Source organism: Apodemus sylvaticus, chromosome 6, assembly GCF_947179515.1.
Source record: "Apodemus sylvaticus chromosome 6, mApoSyl1.1, whole genome shotgun sequence".
Taxonomy (NCBI): domain Eukaryota; kingdom Metazoa; phylum Chordata; class Mammalia; order Rodentia; family Muridae; genus Apodemus; species Apodemus sylvaticus.
The window spans coordinates 92645456-92669867 of NC_067477.1; the positions used below are offsets into that span (position 1 = coordinate 92645456).

The 24412-nt window shown below is 46.0% G+C and overlaps 1 protein-coding gene across 1 annotated transcript in view; it reads right to left on the minus strand.

Moving 5' to 3' along the window:
* Positions 1-23843, minus strand: part of Lamb1 (laminin subunit beta 1) — a 63133-nt gene extending 39290 nt beyond the window's left edge. The window contains exons 1-12 of the mRNA XM_052185999.1: positions 23500-23843; positions 22223-22398; positions 19522-19657; positions 16419-16492; positions 10268-10456; positions 10119-10182; positions 6250-6452; positions 3642-3762; positions 1827-2015; positions 1383-1562; positions 1138-1250; positions 46-125 (exon numbers count right to left, since the gene is read on the minus strand). Of these exons, the coding sequence (XP_052041959.1) occupies positions 46-125; positions 1138-1250; positions 1383-1562; positions 1827-2015; positions 3642-3762; positions 6250-6452; positions 10119-10182; positions 10268-10456; positions 16419-16492; positions 19522-19657; positions 22223-22398; positions 23500-23680 (1706 nt within the window). The 5' untranslated portion in view covers positions 23681-23843. The remainder of the gene's footprint in view (positions 1-45; positions 126-1137; positions 1251-1382; positions 1563-1826; positions 2016-3641; positions 3763-6249; positions 6453-10118; positions 10183-10267; positions 10457-16418; positions 16493-19521; positions 19658-22222; positions 22399-23499) is intronic.
* Between the last annotated feature and the right edge of the window lie 569 nt (positions 23844-24412).

Below are 24412 nucleotides of genomic sequence, written 5' to 3' on the forward strand. Positions count from 1 at the left end.
AAAGTCATGAGTTTGCTTGGTGCTTGGGTCAGACATTCCCCTTACCTATTGTTCAAGGCCCCTCCAAGGTCACAGTCACAAGGTCGACATCCATCCAGATCGTTGCTTAAACCCCAGTGCTGCGGCTGCAGATCAGAAGATTAAACACGTGAAGGTTCCTCTGACTGCGAGAGACTCAGCAAAGGACAAGCTTCAGCCTGCCTGCAATATTCTCAGCATTTCTTTCAACCAAGGAAACAGACCAAGGGTAGGAATATTCTTATTAAAGAAACTCGACTTTGTGTCATGTGAGAGAAATGACTGCCCGGCTCTGAGTGAGCACTTGGAGATCCGGTTTCCTCATCCAAATGGCTCTGGCAGGAACAGTTGGTGTGCTTCCTCTAGAGTTTTGTCTGTCTTGATGAAATTTTTTTCCTACATAAAGTGTTATTCACACCTTGAGTCTGTTCTGTTTGTTAATGCAACAATGTAAACACTTCCATGTGTTAATATCATTTTCCACAACTGCGTATCACACTGCATGGAGATCCCCAAATTCATGCAACCATTTTCTCACTATTGATTACAAGTTTTCTGCCATATTTAATAAACATGCAATGAATCTTGTGGGAATACCCCTTTAGTTCTCTGAGGATCTCCTGAGGAGCCTTAGAAGTCAGGTTACTAGGTTAGGAATGTTACATTTTTCCTAGCTCCTGAGACATCTCTCTGAAACACTTCCCATGTGAGCTGGCCTGTGTTTCTGTTAGAAGCTAACAAGTCCTACCTCATTATGTACTCAACCAGCTGTTAGCAAAGCCATTTACAAAAAATAAATAAATAAGACAAACCTGTTCGCTTGTCTTCTTAAGTCGTATTATGACAAAATAATTCTCTAGAAATCCACATTTTGACTTTTCTCCTTAGGTCTCTTAACATTAACACGTAAAAATGAAGGTTTGAAAAAAACAATGGGAAAAAAAACATTCCTTAACTGCCAGGTATGGGTGTACGCACACACAAAGGCCTGGATGGCAGGGTTGGGAGGACTGTGGGTTCAAAGCCAGCCTTGGCGATATACTAAGACCCTACCTCAAAAATAAAATAAACATGTCATGGTCACTACCTTCTCATCCGCAGAGACTAGGAGTTACCTACCAGGCATTGGTCACAGCGCTGTCCTGTCACCAGGCGCTTACAGTAGCAGTAACCAGTCTCAGAATCACAAGGACTCCCACCCGGAATTGTTCCCAGAGGATTGCAAGCACATGCTTTATGGAAAAAAAAAAAAAAAAAGCAAAGAAATACACAAACCGAGTTAGTCCAAAGCTGTGGTTGAGCCTTAGAACTGCAGTGTCAAAAGGGGACTTTTGTATCCCTGGGAGAATGCCCCACAGACTTACATTTACAACCATACGGGTCTTCAGCACTTAAGCCGTAGAAGCCTTCTTTACAAACGTCACAGCGCTCTCCCTCCACGTACAACTTGCACCGGCACTGACCAGCGATGAGACCCACAGAAAAATCAGTGTAACCATCACAGATTCCTCCGTTCTCAGAACCAGCTGGGTCACAGGTACACGCTGGGAAGGACAAGTCCAGGTTAAAGGCGCCAGACAATGGGCTGCGTTTTTTTTGCACAAACACATATGCTCTCTTCTATATTCCAAATCCAGCGGAAGAGAACTGAAGACCCAACCAGCAAGAAAAGGCTCCTCCCAGCACCCCAACCAGCAGTTAGCTGACCACTCTGGCTACGCTGCTCCGAGTCTGAGCTCCGAGAGAAGGATGCTAACAACAAGCTATTCTGCGTGAGAAGTGACAAACGGCGCTTCCCAACGACGTACGTTCGCAGAGATTGGGGTCCCGGATGTCCCTCTCGGGGTGCTGGAAGTAGAACGGCCTGCACTGCTCACAGTTGCGCCCCATGGTGTTGTGCTGACAGTTGTCACACACTCCCCCGCTGACGTTGCCAGTAGCCAGGAAGACCGCCATGTCAAAGTGACAAGAGCTGGAATGTTCGTTGCAGTTACACTCTGTGTGACAAGACGGATGTCAAGAACGAGAATTTAAAATCTGTTTACCAATGGGGGACGGAGGAGGTGGGAAGGAAGCTCACTGAACAGAGCTGGGAGTGAGTTTGAGTAAAGTAGGAACTAGAGAGAAGCCTCTGGTGATGAAACAGGGGTCGGCCCTCCTTGTTTATCATGGCTGACACTTTAAACCAGGTTAACAACTTTTAAAACGTGAACTCTCTATATAATACAGACATCACTAGGCTAGACCACAGTGACTCAAAACAACTTTTATCCTAGCATTTGGGAGGCAGATGCTGGTAGATCTCTGAGTTTGAGCCCCTGTGATCTACAGAGTGACCAGTCAGAGCAGACAGGCAGGGCTACAGAGAACCGTGTCTCAAAAAATCCAAACAAAACATTAAACACTGTTATCATGAATGGGAAACTCTTGGACAAAATCCCCTAGGAATAATACAATCAGGATGAGGTTTGTGTGTAAAAGGCTTGGTTGGGAAATGACCAGATCATGAAGGCCCCGGGTTGCTTAATCCCCTGATGGACTCATAAGTTAACGGCATTACTGGAAGACGGTGGGAAAGAGAGAGTAGGTCCTTGGGGTGACCTCTGAAAGCTCTCTCTCAGCTTTACCCTGCTATCTTCTTCTAAGACGCTTCTGCTTTCCCATAGATCTGAAGCAGCACAGTCAAGGGGCCGGGGTCTGATGAATCTTTCCCACTTTATGCCAATTTACTTGGCTAGGAGGGGTGCCAATTCTCCCAGGGCAGAAACTGATTTACATGCTCTTTGCTCTGAAGGGCATACTGGTTGATGAGTTCCTAGAAAAGCCTTTTGGGGTTGCGTGTTTGAAGACTAAGACAGGATGTGTGTGAGATGGCCATGCCAGGCAGGTGACACACCCTGTACTCCAGGCACAGGGTAGGTTAATGAAGAGCCAGACCTCTTTACTCCCCAAGACAAAACACTTGAGGAAAAACGACTTAAAGGAGGGTTTCCTTGGGGGTCACAGTTTCAAGAGGTTAGACTCCACAGCCGGCCAGCTCTCGCTGCTGGCTCTGTGATAAGACGGAATGTGAAGGCAGAAAGGCGTGGAATCACAGTCAGGAAGCAGGAGAACAATCAGAAAGGGTTGGGAACAAGAAGCAACATCAAAGGCAGACCTCTGAGAAGCTCCTCCTCCAACTAGGCCTAACCTAGTCAACCAGTCATCTAGGAACTCATCAATGTACTAACCCACTGACCGGGTGATTGTTTTGGGGACCCAGTTACTTCTCAACAGTGCTCTACCAGCTGGGGACCAAGCCTTCAATGCATGAAAGGCACTGTATTGTATCTGTCTTTCATTTGCCTCTTGTCTTAAAAGCAGATACAAAGTCATGAACACCACTGCCATTTTCCAGAGTCAATGCCAAACATACTAATTTTTGTTACTTGACCTCAGTGCATACATATATTATTGCTCTGAGATAGACACAGTCAGGAGAACAGCACAATCCTCCTCCCTTCTGCAAACAGTGCAGATTCACTCTCTGTTCAATCCACGAACTGTTCAATTGCAGATTGCAGCTCCCCAGAAAACGGACCCTTGAACCCCGTGCCTCCAACAGCCCGACCACTGACGCTTACTTTTGCAGGCGTTGCTGTTCCGGCCTTCAGCAGGTCTCCATGGCAAATCGTGGTAGAAATCCATGCACAGCTCACAGTTCAAGCCTTTGGTGTTGTGTCTGCACATGCAGTGCCCATGAACCTGGGAAATTACAAACCAGAACAGGCCAAGTCAGAAGCATACGATGGACCACACATTCTCCACAGTCAGCAGAAGATATACCCTCCTCACGGTGAGGAACCTGTCTTTATCCTCCTTCCCCAACTGAGCAAGTTCTTCTGGCCATATGAGTTGATGGCTATCATGCTTGTTTCTAGGATAGTTTCTATGATGTAAGGGACATTCAACTGAATGTCAACTCAAAGAATCAAATGAGCAAAATTAACAACTTAAATTCTTAATTCTTTTTTTAAAGGACTTCAGGCAGCTAAGGAACACTGACAACAGGAGAAATTGGGCTTCCCCAGGGAAGAAAACACCAATTGGTTATCCAATACCAAATGATCATCCCTGAAAACACACATACAAGTTAGCGTTATACAGACTGAGCAGGTTGTACTCAGATATTTAGGAATATACATACATACATACATGCATACATACATACATACATACATACATATGTTTATGTATACATATACATTCATTTACATATATAACTACGATTAATGAAAAGAAAGGCTATATATTTAAGAGAGCAAGAAGTCTTTGGAAGGAAGAGTGAAGTGAGGTAATTATAATCTAAAATAATTAATTTACAAGTAATTAAGAATTACAACAACCACTACCACAACAAAAACTACTGCCTGAATACCTGTGTTCAAGTAAGGAGATGGAACTATGAGAAAGACACAAATTAATTTTTCTTTAAGATCCAAGATACACATTGCATGTCATTTTACGGCAAGTTGTGCGTGAGACCCTTGCAGCCTGTGAAGGATCCGTACATCAGTTCTGCCAAACAAGTGCATACGTGCATAAGCCCTTCTTTCACCTTAATTCTCATTTCTACCGACTGGAATTCGGGAACAGGACAGACAGGTCCCTCCTCTCCTGCACCTGCCTTAACAGGCGTGCACTTAGGCGGAGATTAAAATCCTCTCTTTCCCTGCCATTGTGTTGAACTCAAGAGCAGACAGTCTCCCAGCCCACACAAGAAACGCAGCATCTGAGAATGGCTTGGTGTCGGTGTCGGGTCACAAAGGTCTGCTACACTGCAAAGTCAAGTCTGTCTGGAATTCTCAGAAAGATGTAGCGATTAGAACACATCCCTCCCTTCAGGCTGTTAAAAAGCCGACTTGTTTACCCATGAAGACTTGCAGCTGGAAGAAAGGGTAGGCAGAGGTTTTAGAAGGAAGGGCAGAGTGTTCTGATCTTGCGCCCTTCGGAAAAAGACTAACCAGTTTTGAAGAGACAGACAGCAAATAAGCAAGGCGTACCTGTTACCAAGAGAGGCTCAGAGACCATGGGGAGGTACCTGAGGCAGAAGTAGTGACTAGGTTTCAATGCCCACCACTAGTTATTCATCTACTAATCGCTAACTTTTAGTCTCCTCTTTCTGCATTAGTTGAGTCCTGTGAGCTCCAGAATCCTGTCTGGTATTAAATTCCTAAGGGTTCAAGGAATTTTTCTGGCAGCCACTTAAGTGGATTAGAGTACAATACCCTGGGCTTCTCTAATTGCTATAGCTTGCTTCTCTGTTGTTCTGACCAAAACCAACTTGGGAAAGGAAAGGGTTTATCTGGCTTACACTTCCAAGTCACAGTCTATCATCGAGGGATGTCAGGTCAAGAACTCTGTGAAGGGATGGATACTGCTTGATCCCCAATGCCTCAATCAGTTTGCCTTCTTCTGATCACCTGTCCAGAGGTGGCACCACCCACAGTGAGCAGGGCCCTCGAACATCAACCACTATCAAGAAAATGTCCACAAACATGCCTATAGGTCTAACTGATCTATCCCTCAATCAAGGTTCATTCTTTCCAGGGGACTCTAGTTTGTGTCAACTACTAGACAAAAACTAGTAGTTGTGTTAGCAGCACATTGCTAGCAGTTGGCAGCAGTTACTAGCGGCATGTTAACCAGTTGGCCACGGAGTGAAATCTCACATTTTAAACCATTTGATTTGCAAACAATATGAAAATGGCAAAGAAAGAAAAGTCTACAGAGAAGACAGGAAGAAAACTCCATTTGATTTCTAAGTGATGGCTTTGGGCCTGGGTTACAACTTCCAGTCTCTCTGGGCTGAGGCCACCTTGCTCTTGCAAGTGTGAAGACTGGATGCTTGTGGTTTTTAATCTTTCTTACTGGAAATACAGTCTGGATTGCTATTCATGTAACTTCTTAATCCTTGGTAACTAAAATACATCAACAGCAGTCTATAGCAATGATTTCCAAAAAACCGAACTCAGAATCTAAGAAAGCAGTAGTGTCAGGACAAATTCTCATAACCTAGGCGACTCTCCAAGAGAGGAAAATCTGCATTCAACCACCAACATGTTGCAAAAAAGCAAAGTCTATTTCAGTAAATTAAAACCCCTAAAAAATACCGTGACTGGCTTAAGGACAAGTTTTTTGGTTTTTCTGCCTCGCCTTTCAGACGTCGGTACGAGCTTCCCGGACACTCACCATTCCTTCCACTTCTTCGTTGATCCCATCCACGGGGGCGCATTCGCTGGCGTGGCCGTAGCAGAAGCAGTTCCCGCGAACCACCATATCATAGACAGCATAATAGTACTTCTCTCTGATTTCCATTCTGGAGTCCAAAAGGTTATCTCCCAAGGTGTGCAGTTTCACAAATTTGATTCTCAAGTTGGTGATTTTTAATAGATCTACAGAGGTCACCGAGAGGAAAGGTCTAATCAGACAGGAAAGCGTGCTGCAGCAATTCTATATTCTTTCTTTTAGATGAAAGACTGGACAAATGACAGAAGCCTAAGTAAACCTCACCCCTCTTGAATGAACTAGATGATGGTTGAACCCAGGGCGACAGCCTCTGGAAGCAGGGAAGGCCACCACAATCTCCTCAGATTAGGAAGAGTATCAGTCACAACCACAGAGTTCCAGAAACCACTGCCCCTTAATCTAAAATATCACCATACCTTCTGTCTCCACAGCCCCTGCTGTCAAAGTCAGAAACTATTTTCAGGTAGAAAAGGATATTTATCCTTGGTGCCAATTCTAACTTTAACAGGAACAGTTATGTGTTTACTTTTGAATGAGAAAACACTATTTGAAATTTCCTTCTACTTAAATCCAAGTCACAAGGGCAGACTTAACAGTAGAGAAAAGCTACCTTTGTAGGAGAAGAATGTCTCAACCAAGTTTGTCTTATGGTAGTTTTTTAAAATTATATTTGTGTACTATATTTCTATTATCCCTCCCTTTCCCTGCCCCATCTTTTCCCTAGTTTCCCCAGATGTGTTGAAATTCACAACAGCCTCTTTCAAGCAAGTTTTAAGCAACATTATAGTCTACATATTTTTGCAAAACATTTTCATATTTGTTCATTCAGCATAGCGACAGGAAGACAAAGGGGCTTAGTTCTAGGCTGCCAGGCAAATTGTTTCTCCTACGAAACAGTTCCTTATAAAATTGGTTTGACTTCTTTCACGCTCTCCTCCTCCTCCCTAGGTCTGTAGGCCTAATCTTATTCCAGAAGCTGGCTGTCAATCATATTCCATATAACTAGATAGACCAAGGGCCAGTCAACCTGCTACTCAGGTGGTTTTTCCTTAATGGCCAAGCAGCTCCTACTGAAGCGGACCCTACTGGACCTGGTGAGCCCATCTGCCGGCCTCTCATTGCTCTCTGAATTCTGAAACCCCTTGCTAGCTTGACTTGTTTGTGCTAATGCATATTTACAACTTAGATACAAGACAGAATGGTAGAAGCCCAGTGCACCAGGTCATTTCTGAGACCAAATGCACATTTCAAACAAGTTATAACACATGCGCAGTTTACAATGAAGACTAGAGAAATGGCTGGGGCTGGAAAGGGAGAGCCTATGTATTAAACTTAGGCTCTTTGTGAAAATCAAATACAAAACAAAGAACCCACAATCTTGCGCTAAATGGCAGCTGTGAATGGCGACATCTGCCAACGCCTCCTCACACAGTGAGTACCATTGACAAGAGGCTGGAAAACAAATGTGGAGGGCAGCTGGAGTATCTGGAGACCCTTGAACTTCATAGAGCCCGCAAAAGAGCAAAGAGCTCCCCACTCTCTCCTACCATATAGAGTGACAACAGAGCCTCAGGCTGCCTGCTCTTTTAAGAAGCACATCACTTTGAAGTGAGTCTCCAGGGTCTCAGCGATAGAAATCCTGTTCCCTTGATTACAAATCAAAGGCATGATCAGCAAACATGGGTACTTCCTAGAAACAGGTCTCCAGATGCCACCAAACCACAAAAGCCAGGGGAATTTAAGATCATGAATTGACTGCATTCTTCAATGGCACACACTTCACCTGTGTCCTGGAGCCCCTGTGGATCTCTTTCACAACCAGATTCTGAGTCCTAAAGAAACAGCCTCGTGGCTTGCTCGGAGACTGCAAGGACATGCTATTAAAAATTGGTTTTGCAATAGAATGAATGAATAAACTATAAACCCTAGATAGTCTGAGCCACATTAAAATTAATGTAAGTTGGGAAGCAAACTCTTCTGTCACCATCCCCTGGGTTTTCTTCTACTCGTAGCTCCCATGTTACAAGTACGGAAGCTCCATGAGACCTTGGTTAAAACTTAGGGTTGCACACAGACGACGAAAACCAAAGACCTGTCTCTACTCAACTGATTGCAATCTCATAGCAAGGCCGAACAAGGGAGGCTAGCTCCCTCTTTCACCCTGACACTATGACTTTCACTCTGTCAGGACGGTCTCGATACAAGACCTAAGCTGCAGCTGTTGCTAAATAGAGTTAACATCACCACCATCCATGGTTTCAATCAACTGCATGTTTAGATGACTCGTTTTCCCTCAAACAACCCTCAGGTTGGTATTTCTGTCTCCAGGTAAAGATGGGAAGAAGGAATGGAAAAGTTTCAAGGCACGAGGTCATGTAGTTACATTATGACAGAATCAGAATTTAAACCTAGGTCTAACTTGAAAGCCAGTGAGTTTGACTCTGCTTCCCGAGATTTACAAGCAGTACTGCAATAATATAAACAACTGTTGAATAGTACCAAGAGCACTGAACTAAGAACTGTTGTGAGCCTAGCCTTAAAGGGCTGGGCCATCTCTCCAGAGTTCCAGAATCACCTGCCATTCCATCGCCCCGTCATCTGGTATGCAAGACTCTGCACTCACGGTGTTCTCATCTGTCAAAGGCTACACCGTCCTAACCTTGATACATCCCTTGTCATGATGGGCACTTGGAGTTTTTCTCAGTATTGTAATTTCCCATTGCCTGTGGGTGAGAGCTCTTGCCAAGAGTTTTAGCAGAGCACAGGCCATCTTGCCGGAGATATTTCCCAGTACCTTCTGTTCTCTAGCTACAAGACTAATTATAGCAATGCACAGAAGTGATCTGACCACTTCCAAGTCTTATCTTTATTCTTGACCTCTACAGATCAGACTGAGGACAGTGATGGTGTTCTAACTCTGCTAGTGTAGACAATCCTAGGAAGAGAGAGAGTTTCATAGCTAGGACTGTCAAATTCAGCAAGTAATAAAAGATGCTCAGTGAAATTGAATTGATAATAAACCCTCAGTTTTAGTTTAAGTCAGTCCTAAATAGCATACATTAAAAAAAAAAAAGTTATACTAACCATAAAACTATAAATATTGGATAGGGCTCCCCCGTACCAGTAAATTCATTACATGGGGTATTAAAAAAAGAACATGTTATTCATCTGTCATTCAAATTTAACTGGGTATCATCTTGTATTTTATACAGTGAAACTATGGCAACTGAACTGTAGTTCTTCTTTGAGAATCCTTCCAAGTGCTAGAGAGACGGCTCAGTGGTTAAAAGCACTGGCTACTCTTCCAGAGGACCTGGGTTTGATTTCCAGGCAACACAGTAGCTCACAGCTATCTGTAATTCCATAGCCAAGGGATATGATGCCCTTTTCTGGCTACCAGAGCACCAGGCATGAACATGGTATACATACATACATGCAGGTAAAATACATCCTGCTGATTTCATACAAGCAAAAGAAATATCAATTATATTTCAGAAACTATATTTAGGGGGTGTTTTATCACAGCAGTTTAATCTGCACTCTAATTTATATACTGGGCATCAAAAATAGAAGGTGGCCTGGTCAGAATAATTGTTGGAGTTCTGTTGACATAGTCAAAATGTGTTCCTTATCAATGAAGACTGATTACTGGTAATTTGAAGCAGTTTTTTTTGGAAGACTACAAAGGAAGGAAGAAGATCTAGGTGGATGCTAGACTGAGTATCAAGATGTCGGGTAACACAGCACCGGGTAGGACGGTGCCCTCTACGAGAGCGGTTTCCCACCTAAGCATTTATTTCAAAACAGCTTACTCTGTATCCTTGGACTGTAAGGATCTTCAATTTTGAAAGCAGGATCTAAAGCACGAAATATCACCTAAAAATAGATAAGAGGGTTGGTATTTTTACAATGATCAAAAAGCAGACCAACAAGTAGAGAACTCAATCAGAGGCATACAAACCTCTCCTTCCGTTGAGGGTTCAATGTCAGAATATCGAGAGTCACAGATGATGTCATCCACTTTCTTCATGGGGCCAGTTGAAATGCCCGGGAATGAGCTCTCACAGTCGTAGGCGAAGTATCTGTACACGCCCCACGTCTTCCCAAAGTCAGAAGACCGCTCTATCAGCATGGCAGCTGGACGGAATGTCTAAAAGCAGGAGAGAAGTTTCTTTTGATGCTTCTGATTGCTAATTTGTCCTTTTCAAACAACATCACTCCCAGTGTGCCTCAAGCGGACTTTGTGTGGTCGGTATTTCTGTGGCGGCTGTTCTTGCAAGGAAGCACTTGCAGCACCTGGTAGCTCAGCAAACTGTTTCTTTTTGAACAGGCCCTTGCAGCAAACACTTTGGTATACTAACCACCGTGCCCAGGAGAGAACTGATTTTGAACGCTTGTTTTCTCTCTGCTTCATTTAATCATTCTATAGATGCATCAGTCAGTGGCTTATATAACATCCATATGCTTCACACAGTCTAATAAGAGACACACCCACACCCACACACACACACACGAACATAGTACAATATGTCAAGCACCACACTACCATCACAGAAAATGCAAAAAACAAGCAGCATTATTCACAATAGCCAAAGACCGGCAACAGCCAAAGCACCTATCAGCTGGTAAAGAAAGAAGTGCGAATGGTCCTCTGGGCTTCACCCAGCAGCCAAAGGAAAGAAGCACAGAGACCCAGAGGCAAATGTTAGAGGGAGCTCAGGAGCCTTGTAGAAGACTTGGGGGTAAGGATGAGGAACCGGGAAGGAAAAGGAACTCTATAGGAAGACCAACAGCTACCCCTTGCAGGCTCCCAGAGACTGAACCACCAACCACAGAGCAAGCATGGGCTGGACGTAGGTCCCCCTCCCCCCAACATGTAGCACATGTACAGCTTGGTCTTCATGTGGGTCCCCTAACAATTAGAGTGAGGGCTCTCCCTGAACTTGTTGCCTGCCTGTGGAGCCCATTGTCCAACTGGGCAGCCTTGTCTGACTTCAGTGGGAGAGGATGAACACAGCCAAGGGTGGGGAGTTGGGGGTGGGGGTGGGGGTGGGAGGGTGTTATACAGGGAATATCTGCTGTCTCAGAAGAGAAGGGGAAGGAGGAAAGGGAGGAGCTGTTGGGGGAGGGGACTGGAAAGAGGGGACATATAGGGATGTAAAGTGAATAAGTAAATAAACTAACAAAAAAAGAACAAAATGAGATAAATACAATAGACTATTGTTCAGTTGCAGAAAGAAGGGATGCGTACTCAACTGTAACACACAAGGACCTTGAAGGCACTGTACTAAGTAAAATAAGCCATATAAATTTTCAAATATTGTGAGTTCATAGATATGAAACACCTAGGATTTTAGATGGAACAGAAAGGGGCCATGGGGAAGAGGGGTGGGGACAGTGGGGGTGACTGTTCAGTCACTAGTCTGATTTCCTATCTAAGGTGACAATAAAGTTCTAGAAGCTGACAGCAGTGATAGATTTAGGATATCCTGACTATGTCTAGCATCACTGAGGATAGATTTGGGATATCCTGAATATGTCTAATATGTAAGTGGTACACACAAGAATGGGGAATTCTGACACGCATACTGTACCACAAAAGTAAACATTTTTAAAGGAAAAACCAAAACCCAGAGGCTGTTTCAGAGAGATGACATCAAACTGGATCTCAAGGGCTGGGGATTCAGCTGAGGGAGGCCCCAGGCTCAGTGGTCAGTGCAGCACAGGGAGGCATGAGTGTTGGACACACTAACAGGCTTTATGGGACTTAACAAAATGAAGAGATTATACACAGAAAATAACTGACAGCATTGTCACTAAGCATGGAAGATGACAAGAAACAGGTGAACCAAAGAAAGATGAAGGCCTCACACTCTAAGAGCTGCGATACGGACAGAAAGATATGAAGTCTACTGTCCCGTTAGCGACAGCACACTGTACTTACTGAGTTATCCAGGATCTAGTAGATCTTAGTGGAAGATCTTAGATAGGAAAGAAGCACAAGGCCCCGAAGCACAGGTGGCTGGGTTGAAAATGACATGGGCGAGCCTCGAATGCTCGTTTGGGGCCAGCCATTCGTGGGAGTGGCACTCAGCTGTGCAATGTGGATTTGGAAGTCACTGTGATCACTTAATACTTGAATTCCCTCCAACAAAGCCAATGGCAAGAGAAAGGTCAGCATTCTAGGAAAATGCCCAGCAGGCTGGACATGGGAGAACGGGAGCCGGGAACAGTCACTGCCTTTTCCTTCAGCTCTGTGTGCTCACGCATGCGCATCTTCCTCCTCGCCAGCCAGCAGAAAAGCAAACAGGCCAGGGGAATAGGAGAAAGACAAGACCCTCAAATCATGCTGAAGACTTCAGGAGGAGGCCGTGAGGGACACAGTCAAGAGTAAATAAGAAAAGAAAGCAGACGGAACTCTAGAAATGGGCCACAGGGCAGATGCTTCACAGCCGGGAACATGCTGTGCGCACTTTTAGGAAGAGGAAGCCAAATTGCTGTGGAGAAAAGTCAAAGGCAAGCTCAGCCAGCCTAGAAAACAGAGCTTGAAAACACGAGTTCCTGAATTAAGTAACATCATCACTCGGCAGAAGGAGCTTTTGCAGATGCTGATGTTGGGAACTTGCAAAAATCCGCTAACCTACCTGCTAGCGTCCTTGACTGACGAATGTAAAGTTGCTTTTCTGCCTATCCAGGCACAGAAGAAGACATTTTTTTTTTTAAATCAAACTGCAGAGAATTGTAGACTAAGGATCTTAGAACAGAAATTGAAAAACGCCTTTGACCATCTGAACCTAGTATGGCGGGTGTGCAGGCACAGACAATCCCATGAGGCCAAGCACCCAGTGGGGAAGACTCAAGAGGCTTGGGCGGGGCACACCTCGCCTGACATCTCTGTATCAGAAGGCAGCAGAGAAGAAACACACAGAAGCTTGTCCTGGCTGTGCTTCCTTGTCTCTCACTCTGGAAACTTCTAAATCCCAGGGGCCACTGACCAGTCATCCAATTTCCTGCGGAGTTAAGAAGCTGCTGGAAACCGGAACAACACACTTCACCTAAAGGACGGAAGCCTCTCCCCACTCCCACCTCCTGCTTAGTCATCAACCTGCTCAGGCCCCAGATTGCTGCACAGGGACTGCTGAATGCATAGTAAACAGAGAGGCTGGAAACGGCTGCCTGTAACGAAAGCATACTGGCACATGAACAGAAACGAGCTTTTCTAATCTAAGAAGACCCCGTCCACCTAGTGAGCAGCCATCTCCAGAGCCAGCTTGACTGAGGATAAACGTTGAGTTCTTCATCTTGGTCCCTGCTTTCCTTTACAGTGCTACTAAGGAGAGCCACATCTTCCTAAGGACTTAGACTTGCAGGCTATTTTGGACACGGCCCTTTTCCTTCCCCTGACCTGCCTCTGAGCTTTCTACACTTCAAGGCCAGCCTTTGATTCTAAAGCACCCAAGTGACCATTCTCAGGAAGTAGGGGCCTCCTCCTCTCTGGTTCTCAAAGCAACAGGGGCAAAGGGCAGTGGAGCACAGACGCATGAATATAGACGCATGTGAATACATGGTAAAGGGTTCTAAGGACAGGTGAGCTTCTGACATTTGGAAACTTAAAGTGCTCTATAATCTAAAGCTTAAGAAACAAAACAGTGTGGCTATGTATCCCACTCTTAGCCTGGAACTTGCTATATAGATCAGGCTGGCCTTGAACCCACTGAGACCCAACTGCTGGAGTTTGGGCTTTGTGCCTTCATTTGGGTTTCCTTGCGAATTTATTTTTGTGACCAACAAGTCAGTGGTTCCCTACTGCCTATAAAGTTTCCATTCCTCAGCAAAGAGATGAGGTCCTACTGACTGGGATCTGCTTCTCTATGCTTACTTTCCTCTCCTCCCTGCCTTGAAGCAAACAGATGCAGTACTTATTGAACAAGCCTTGCCCAAAGAGCGCATAAAAGGTTCACTGCTCTCAGACCATCAGTAGTTTTCCTCTATCTCTTCCCTCTGAAATCTTCCTCATCTCTCCTGGCCCAGGGTAAAGGGCAGGACTGGTCTCCACTCCTGAAGTTTTTTTCCTTATACCAGGTTGTTGTGTAATACTCTCCTCCAAAGATTTAAACATTCCATCCTGAAGGAAGCTCCTTGAGCAGGAAGGGAAACAACTCAAAACAGCTCCAGGAAGTCCCTGAAACCGACCAGATTCTCGAGGTCCCAAATATAAGCTGAGAGGAGGAAGCCAAGCTACAAAGAAAACTCTCAGACAAAACCAGCTACCAGACAAGCAGTAATTAGCTGAGCTGCCTGAATCTAACCCTGAAGAGGGTTAGTTCAAGTGAGGCACATAGAAAGGACACTCTCTAACCTGTTGAGTGGTTTGCAGGCTATGCAGTGTGCTCCAGGTTTCCCAGCTTTTGTGAGCTGTCACCAACGCCGAAGTGGGCCTTGGAGCTGCAACTATCTGAGTCATTTCTGCTACTGTTACTAACTCCTCATCCATATTCCTATAAGTAACTGCTACTTGTTCACCAATCCCTGCAACTCCAATAAAACTCATTGGTTGGGTTTCCTATTTAGGGTATGAGCAGATGAATGTGTTTTGTTTCCGCAGGAAAAGTTTTCTCACAATACAAGCTAACATTAATTAACCTCACCACCTTCTTTTAAAGCAGAGTGAAGGAGCAGACTAGGCAGACGAGCCAGCCCAGAGCACGGGAAGCGCGGCTCTGGTATGGGCTCTGCTGTCTCCCAGAAGCTAGAACCTGGAAGGATGAGCCTTCTCCCTTACACTGAGGCTCACATTTTGTGCCCACAGTCCACATCTCAGCACCTTCTCAGCCTAACCTTCAGCACCTAGGTATAGAACAGAATCTCATCTCTGGCCCACTATTCCCTTGAACCCAACCACAGAATAGGCACTCAAAGGATTTTGCACATGAAAGAACTCAGAGCCATCCATGTCCATGTAGCAGATGCTCTCTCCAAAGTCAGATGGTGCCACGAACATCAGTAAAGAGGATTGTTAATGTTTTAAAGGTCATGAAACATGAAGATGCCATCTTCACATGGGGCAGAGTTTGAATTGAACCACTAAGGTTGAGTGTGGCCAATGAAAGGAGACAGCTGGCGGCAAGGAGCCCCTGATAAGTTAGTAACAGCCCTTATCCAACCACTGTCAGTATTAGGTGTCTCTATCACCCTTCCTGCTCCAGCAGTCAGTGGGTCATCTGGGGGACAGCAAAGGGGTGAGGTACAGAGGCCTGGGAACCACGGAGCTAGACGCCCCTCCCAGTCCCATTCTGACTCCCACTCCTACCCTTCCTCGCTCTTGCTCCTCATACTTGGGTACCAGACAGAAGCGAGACTTCTGTGGTGCCTTGCCAGTGGGGTAAACTGATCCCCAGCCCCTTTTCCTAACCCTGAGAGGATGCCAGCAAACCCCAATTCCAACTGAAAACTACTCAAAGGTGATTTTAGTCTGGGGAGCAATAAGTAAATTATGAGTTTTGTGTGTGTCAACGTGTACTTTAAGCCATGTGAAGTCTGTCATTCCCAGGCAGCTGCTTCAGACACAAAGGCACTTTGTACAGAGACATTCCCTAGTCCTAGAGTCATTCTACATCTTGAAAAGAAAAATGAAGAGAGAGAGAGAGAGAGATCTGCATTTAAGAAGCCATGCATGTTTCTTTAAGAACTGTAAAACTCTTCCCACAATTTTGGCAAAATCTTGGAACCTAAGATTTAAAACATACTTCGTTTTCAGTTACGAAATTCAGCCGTAAAATATAAACATGAAGGATCAGAGATGTACTCTGCAAATGTTTTATTGTGGTTTGGAAGGGAGTCAAGCACTGCCTTTCTCTATGGGAGGAATAAAGAGATCTCTAATTAAAAGTCTGCAGATAAATTAGGATGGAGAATCTACTTACTGACATGAAGCTAGTATGTGTGAAGGGCAGTTATTCATGCCCCTGTTTTGAAAGCCCCACAATTATTGTAACTTATGACAACAGTAACATTTAAGTTCTGGTTTAGGCCAACTTGCAAGAGAGACTGGCTCTGAATGCGGCAGTCACAGAGCTCTTGAGTCTGCATTGGAGACAGCAGAGACGCCTTACCTTGAACGTCATGATGAGATGAGTGAAGTGGAATTCTGCTTCCAGGTCCAGTTGGATAGTTACATTCTCCACACCTGGATATTTACAGCAATAAAGGAAATGGTAAGACCGAGGGGGATGCCTCTGAACAGCTGACTCTCTTCCTAAATGGTCCTTAAGCCTCATACCAAGTTTCCCCTTGCGTCTTAAGGCTGGAGTTGATGTTATTCACCACTTATTTTAGTGGTGAAAAGCAAGTCAGAATGATTCTTTAGTTTTCCATAAATCCCTCTGGAGTTCCTCTTACTGGATTTCTTCACTGCCACAGACATCTGGCAGAAAGCCTCCCAATGCTACTCACTAAGGGAAGCCACATCCACTGCCCCCAACCCTCCCTCCAAGCCAAATGCACCCCTCCCCCAACACACACTTGCGGCGCACAGTAGGGGGGTCAGTCTGCAGAGACACAGAAGAAATACAAATAAATCACTTTACCCCCTAACCGACAGCAAAGAAAGCAGGTGAGTAGCACCCAGGGGTAATCTGTGCCAAGTCAGGGAAGCTCATCCTTGATGGAAGCAACCTCCCACTACACTTCTGGGTCGGAGGCAAAGAACCAGTCAGATAAATAAACCTGTCCCTGAACAAACACAAACTTCTTCCCTTCCAGAGGGGAAAGCCTTCGAAAACAAAGCTGCACTGCAACCGGTGCCCCAGGGTCAGAGACTCACTTGAACACACTAAAAAAAAAAAAAAAAAAAAGAGCCCCTGGAATTCCAGGGGTAAGAAGCCCCTCCCCTAACCCCCAGAGACCGAGCTCTAAGATGCCTCCCTGGGTTAAGAGGACTGTTCTGCAGTCCCTGTAAGAAGATGCCTCCAGGGTCTGTCTTCCCAAGCAAAGAAGTCTGGAAGACAGGAATGTGTCAGCATGAATCATGTTACAGCTGGTATAGTCTCAGGAAGTCAGTAGGACCTTTTGAAATAAACTTGCCTGCTGGAAAGTGGCCAAGCCGACCGAGGGGGGAAAAGTGGTCACTGGAACGGATGCGAGTTAGTTGGAATGTCAAAGAAAAACACCGCAATCGTAGCAACTAGCCTTATCTCACTTGCTCAAAAGAACCATCGTGCAAGATTACTCTGGGCAGTTCTTTTTTGAGTGAAGTATTAGCTAAGCAACTATACATTTTTCCTCTTCTAGATTTCTGAAAAACCTGTGATTTTGTTCAGAACTAAGAGATAAATAATGAAATAAGGTAAAGTACAAAGCAGGACTAGCAACCTTCCTGTTACAAAGGGACTATATCTTGTATCCCCAACTCGCATTCCGTTTTGATTCACAGTCTGATAAAGCAGGGTGGTCTGGGGGCTTTCCTCTTAATACGGGAAGAAAAAAAATCCACAGAGACGAGACCAAGATTATTTTACGGTGTATAACTTGTCATATCAAAGAACAAAACCCTGGGAAGAGTGAGTTAAAAGTCACTGGGGATTCCAGGCCAGTCCCTGAACCTGAGGCCTTGGATTCAACCTCACCCTGTAACCGCCCAGCTCCCGCCCAGCACCCACCCAACACCCAGAAAGGAGATAAAGTCTGCATCACAGAGGGTCTTCCAGTGTGAGCTATCAAACAACAGAGACAACAAGGTATAGTAACAATGGATGACTTTCTGGCTGCCAAACCCCATCTGTCTAATCTCATCTTCTCTCTGTGACAGAGCTCAGAGCCCACTGTTTGCAAAATCTTCCTGGCATCTGGGTCCTTTTGTTCCCCTCAAAGCTATTGAAACGAATGAACTCCCGACATCATTAAGAAAACCTTTAACCACATAGAAAACTATTTTAACATTTCTTAGCTAAAATGGGGCCATCCTCCCAATGTCCAGGAAGCAATGTATTTCTACTTCACTGCAGGGTCACTCCAGAGCGTGGGAGGTTGGGAAGAGTTTGACTTCTCTGCTCATGGAAAGGCTGAAGCTGTTTCTGCAGACCTGTGACTCAGATGCATACATAGTCTTTCACAGGGAACCACACTAACCAGTGTATCCCCTTGTACAAACTACTGACTCTGAAAAGTTAGCTACATGCTTTCAGAGGGCTCATCCTTCTCTCAGGCAACTTTGTATCCGATAGGATTCTCAAGACTGACCAATAATCTAAGCTAGAATCCAAGTTCTTCTAAAAACCTGCAATTTGTAGCCAGTCACTGAAAGCCATAAAGGAATGGGATAAATAACAGGTACCAGCCTGTATCCAAAGATACAGGATGCGGAAGGAGGAGATCTAGCTGTTTCCAGGTTGTGTATGGCCAAGCTTATGTTCAGTACCACAAGGACTCCTTCTATAACTAAAAAAAAAAAAAAAAGATGTAACGAGGTGCAGCACTGGCAGTGCACACCTGTAATCTCAAGCTGGGAATCCAATTTAAAGACTGGGGTAGGGGGATTTCAAGTCTAAAGCCAATCTGTGTTTTATATAAAGTAACAGGTTGTTCAAAAGCAAAACAAAACAAAACAAAAAAACTAAGACCAAGTTACATGGTTAAGTAACCAATACACCCACTTTTTTATTCCCTAGATTTCACAGTCTTAGTTTCAAAGCCACATTATCGTATCTAATTGATGAGTGATTGATTAGGCTGCATTCCCATCACTGCTAAACAAGGAGGCATGCTACACAATCTCCTCAGTTCTTATTTTATGGGAACTCTCAGTTGTTTCGTGAATCTTCTGTGGCTGGAAGGTTGGGGAGGAGCAGAGAGGATGTTACCCATCCTTGAGGGAGGGCTGGTAACAACAACAACAGGTGCTGTGTTCTGTGGTGGTCCTGAGGTGTGCAGTCTTCCCATGCTCTCTCCTGACTCCTTTCAGTACACACCCACTCCCCAGAAGCCCCCTCCGGGTAAGGCTTACACATACTCCTTTGGTCTCACATCAAAGGCTGCTTCCTGACAGGGCACAGACTTCAGGAAGGAGGGTCATATTTGACTGAGCAAGCTAGGTGCTCCGGACAGTAATTCTGTCAGGGGCTCTAACCAGAGGTCCACGGCACAAACTCCCACGGGACCTTCTTCCCAGTTAACACTCAGACACACTCCATGGAACTTGTCCCCACACTAATCACGTACCATTTTCAGATTGCCACCAAATTTTAAGGCGGTTTGGAGCAAACGTGGTGACCACATTTTCAATGAGATGGCTGTCAGGATTGAGGGTCTCATGATAAGGATCCCGGGAATCACATATGAAGCATTTCTTGTCCTCCTAAAAACACAACAGTTGCATGAGACCACGAAGCAATGTCATTTAAAAAAAAAAGAAATTAAGTCCACAGAACAAAGAATAAATGACCACCTTCAAGAAAGATGAATGTGAAAAAATTATACAACGTATGACCTACTTCTGACTTTTAAACTTACTGAACTGTCTAAAATGCTCCAGAAAACTATTTCCTCCTTTCTTGCAACTTAAGATCAAGAGTAAATAGGCTTGGGAGGCAGAGGCAGGCATATTTCTGAGTTTGAGGCCAGCCTGGTCTACAGAGTGAGTTCCAGGACAGCCAGAGCTACACAGAGAAACCCTGTCTCGAAAAACCAAAAAAGAAAAAAAAAAAAAAAAAAAAAAAAAAGAGACAGAGAGAGAGAGTAAAATTGGGCACTGTTTCCATAAGCTACTAATTTAATCAAAATTAAATGTCTCAGTTTACATCTTGATCTCTGTGTGCAGCTTACTCTGAAGTAAAATGCAAAAGAGGTATCAGAGCTTTTGCTGACATAATGCAAACTGAAAAGGAAAGGAAAACAAACAAACAAACACAATAACAAAAAACCAAAAGAACAGGAAACGATTCAGTGGGCCTGACTTTCTAAAGTCTACATGAAGCAGGGACCACAGATGAGCAGGGACCACAGATGGGCAGGAGCCACAGGTGAACAAGCGCATCCCATCCTGAGAGGCCTTGGGAGCCAGGTTCCACGTTTCCGCTTTGTCAAAGGATGGGGGATGGCGAGCAGGCTGACCTGAAAACTGCTCAGAGTCTCGGGGACAGGAAGTCCTATGCTGGGCTCTCTATAAATGGAGGGTACTTCTGAGGGTCCCACATGAGCACAGGCTAGAATGAGGGCAGACCTTGGCTTCCATAGAAGTAAACTCATTTCTTGTTTTCTTTTTTTTCTTGTTTTTCCTAAATGGCCGTCACAACCACTCCAGCATAAGATCTCTACTCTTCACAGCATGTCACAATGAACCATCAACAACACTTAAGGGCTTCCGTTCCCACGTGGAGCTTGGTTCCGTGTCTACATTCTCTGCAATGCATATTATTTCTGCTTCTAAGAATGATGTTGATAATGAACATCTACAGACCAATACACAGCTTATAAACAGAATTTGGTTGGAGGTGATGTAATGTCAATATAGACTGTACTTTAACATTGCATTTATTTAATTAACTTCTCACCACAAGATTCGAGGATTGGGGATAGGGGGCGGGACACCGAGGACAATCAGGGTGGGGAGTGGAGGGGGCACAAAGGGATCAGGAACTCCAGTACCCTGTCATTGCATACTCCTCAGTGTTTCACAGAGATCTTGAGATCTCAGACAAGCACTCTACAGTGTCGCAGCTAATCACACACATCAGGGGGTCTGGCTCTACTTGCTTTTAAGTGACTTTTTCCGCTGTATACAAAGCTGATTTCAGGATCTGGTGACTCACTGACAGAGCACCCTGACCTCTGAAGTAAATGTTAGCAAGACATTTTAGGAGAAATTTAAAAAGCTAATATTAGAAAAGGTAACATGAATTGCCTTCATTAACTTGTAGTCAAGGAAACTAGTTCTGAAGAACAATTACCAGAACTGCAAAAAAAAAAAAGTTTAATTATAGCCTCCCTTCTAATCAGGAGGAAGCAGTCTAGACAGCTCTGTATAAACCTGGAAGCAAATGAGCGGAATACACTTTGCCACGTGTGACTCCATCATATTACATGTGCAAAGCCCAGGTCATCCATGAACATGGGTGGCCTGGAAGGCTTTTCATGCAATCCTTGGAGGTTGCCCTGCATGTGAGACTAACACCTGTTCCTGTCAGGGGCACCATTCCATTTCCAGCCTCTTTATTTTTCCGGGAGAGTGGGGGGTAGGGGGTGTTGGGGGAGGTGGGGATAACACTAAACAAAAAAGATTATGCTTCAGAATACCGTATGACTTTTTTCTCACACCAGCTCTTATCTACATATGACCAACAAAATCTAAAACCTGAGGCCACTTTTAGAAGCATGAGCTGCTCAGAAATTTCATTTCGGTCTTCCACTCTCACGATGCCATGACAACCGGAGTGCTTTTCAATAAGGAAGGATGTCTGATCCTGGCTGAATCACCTCGAAAGACTTCAGTGCTTAGAGCATCCTTAGACTCAAGCGCAAGATGGAAAAATCCAACACTAACGATCATAGAAGAGGGCTGAACTATCTTCAACACACAATTTCAGAAGGATTTGAACAAAGAGCAGAAACAACAACAAAACAAAACACACGGGACCCTACAGGGCACAGGACAGGAGCCAAGCTCATCTGCAGTCTGGGCTTCCCCTACCGATGTTGGTGGTAGGTGGCAGGAAATGTTAGGCGGATGCGACTGTGCAAATGGAGATTGGGAAGACAGGGTGAGCTGACAGGCTGAGTTACTGGCTTAATCCCAGGGCTCCTCCGCGGGTTGTACTTCCTATCTGGATTGACAGCAGGATGTGGAGTCTCCTGGGCAAGCCCCTTTGATGGGGGAGGGGGGGGGGAGGAGGAGGATGCAGCCCACAATGCATTCACGCCTCACCTGCAGGTGGCTGACAATACAGTAGGGCTCTGGTTTGTGCAGTCCGCATGTGGAGGTCACTGAGAGCTTTTGCGCTCGGCCGATGAGAAGGTCGCCAGTGGCAGGGTAGCAGCTGCCTTCCGCACAACCATAGCTGAACTCCGGTTCCTGAGCGCACACTCGGGTGCTCCATAGGGCTACAGAAGAGAAAAAGCAACAAGGTTAGGAGGAAGGAAGAAGAAAGCAACGGACAAGCCAGAGCAAAAGAAAAACAGCACGAGGGGCAGACGAGAGAATTCAAGAGAAAGGAGAATACATAGTAAAACACAGTGGCCTGGAGAGCTGGGACAAGGGGAGGATGGGGGGGGGGGGGGGACCCAGACTCGTCATTAGGTTTGACTAGCAGTCAGCTGAACGCAGCACCGAGGAAATCCAACTGATTCTTTTGTCTACTCTGATCTGCCCCAGCCTAGCAGAGCCGCTCTACGGAAGGTGGACGTAGTGACCCAGTCACTTCGACGTGCCTGGACTAGGGCGCAGTGAGGTTGACCCTGCCACGCGCTGCACACCCGCTAATGAAAACCCGCGTGCACACGGCAGTGCGCGCATCCTCGGTGTGAGGGTGGGAAATCTGAGGGCGTGGGGGGGGGGGGGACACAAACATATGTCCGCGTGCACGCGCCAGGGTCACCGGCGATCACGCCGGGGTGAGGCACCGCGTTTGCTTACAGAAGCTGATTCCCTAAGCTAGAGACCGCTGGTGTGTCTCTGTAGCTCTGTAGCGGCTTCAATGCTTCGCCATTCCAGCAAAGCACCCGGCCCAACTGTTCACGGTGCCACCCCGAGACAAACAAGGATGGTTAATTAAAGCCACATGGCTCCAATCTGTTCCCAAAGTCGAAGCCTGCTCAGGGCCCCGACACTTTTGTGCGTAATTGGTTTTTCCCGGACCCTCCGCAGCTTGCCCAGCCACACCAGGGAGCCTGCCTTCCGTGGTGGGGAAAGAGCGTTTAACTGGTAAAAGGTGCAAACCCCTGGATCAATCACCTCGGAAACCTGCAGGAGCGCGGAGCTGTGTGCGCAGGACCCAGGGGTTGAGGGATCGCGGAGCTCCTCGTGCGCGGTCCCTGGCTACCACCAAAGCAAGAGCGGTGGCGATCGATCCCAAGGCGTCATTTCTAACCACTCCCTCCCCTCCCCGATCCCCCAAGACTCCTTTCAAAGCTGGGGCAAACCGGTTTGGGGATTTTCTCCCCTAACGCCGGAGCACACCCCTCCCCCAACCCTTATTGAGTTACCTAGGACACCAAAGGCGAACACCTGGAGCAGCCCCATGTCCAGTCCTTGCAGCCGAGGGGACGCAGCACGGGAAGGAGGACGCGGCAGGCAAGCTGCCTGTCTTTTCTTCGTGTCTTCCTTTCTGGAGAGGTAGAGCGGGGAAAAGGCAAATGTTGGGAGAGGGGAGAGGGGCCTTTCCATTTCCTGCCGCTCCTACGGAAGCGGGGGCTGGACCCAGGAAGGGGGTCAAGTCGCTTAGCTACTTTGTTCTCTTCACCCAGTTGGGTGAGCGCTCTAGCCGCTCCTGGCAGCCCACCGGCCCAAAGAAGGGAATTAGAAAGTTTCGCCTAGGGAGGAACCGAGGGAGGCGTCTCTGCTCATGCGCACAGGAGCGGGGGCGGAGGACAGCAAGTTGGCTGTGGGTGGGGGTTGAGGTCCAGGTCCCACCTCCCCAGGCGCCTCTTTTGTTTTAAGGCAGCGTCTGCTGAAGCTGTAGGGCTTTGGTACTTGAGTTCCCAGCGTGGGCTGGCGGGTCCATTTCTGGGCGTGCTTCCCGAGCGGAGCAAGTTGGGGAGGGATGCGTCGGGGCTGGTCCCTGAGGTAGGTGTGTAGATCGGCCGGCTAAGGGGGCCGGTAGGACCTACCGCAGACTCATACATTTACGTTTATAAGTAGTGAGTCACGAAGTGTGCCCAAGGCTAGGAACTCTGGCAACTAGCGCTGGAGGGAGGTGAGCTAGGTTAAGCCATTAGAAAGAGGGTCAACCTGTCAAGTTCTTAGGAACTTAAGCTCCTATAAGCATCCCTACACCACATCTCAGCATCAAAGAGCTAGAGCTTTGCGTGGGTGGGTGCTACATGTATGGTGTCTTCATATTTCCTAGGAAGGACGCCACTAGCTGTACATTCTTTGCGCACGAATTTATCCGGGACA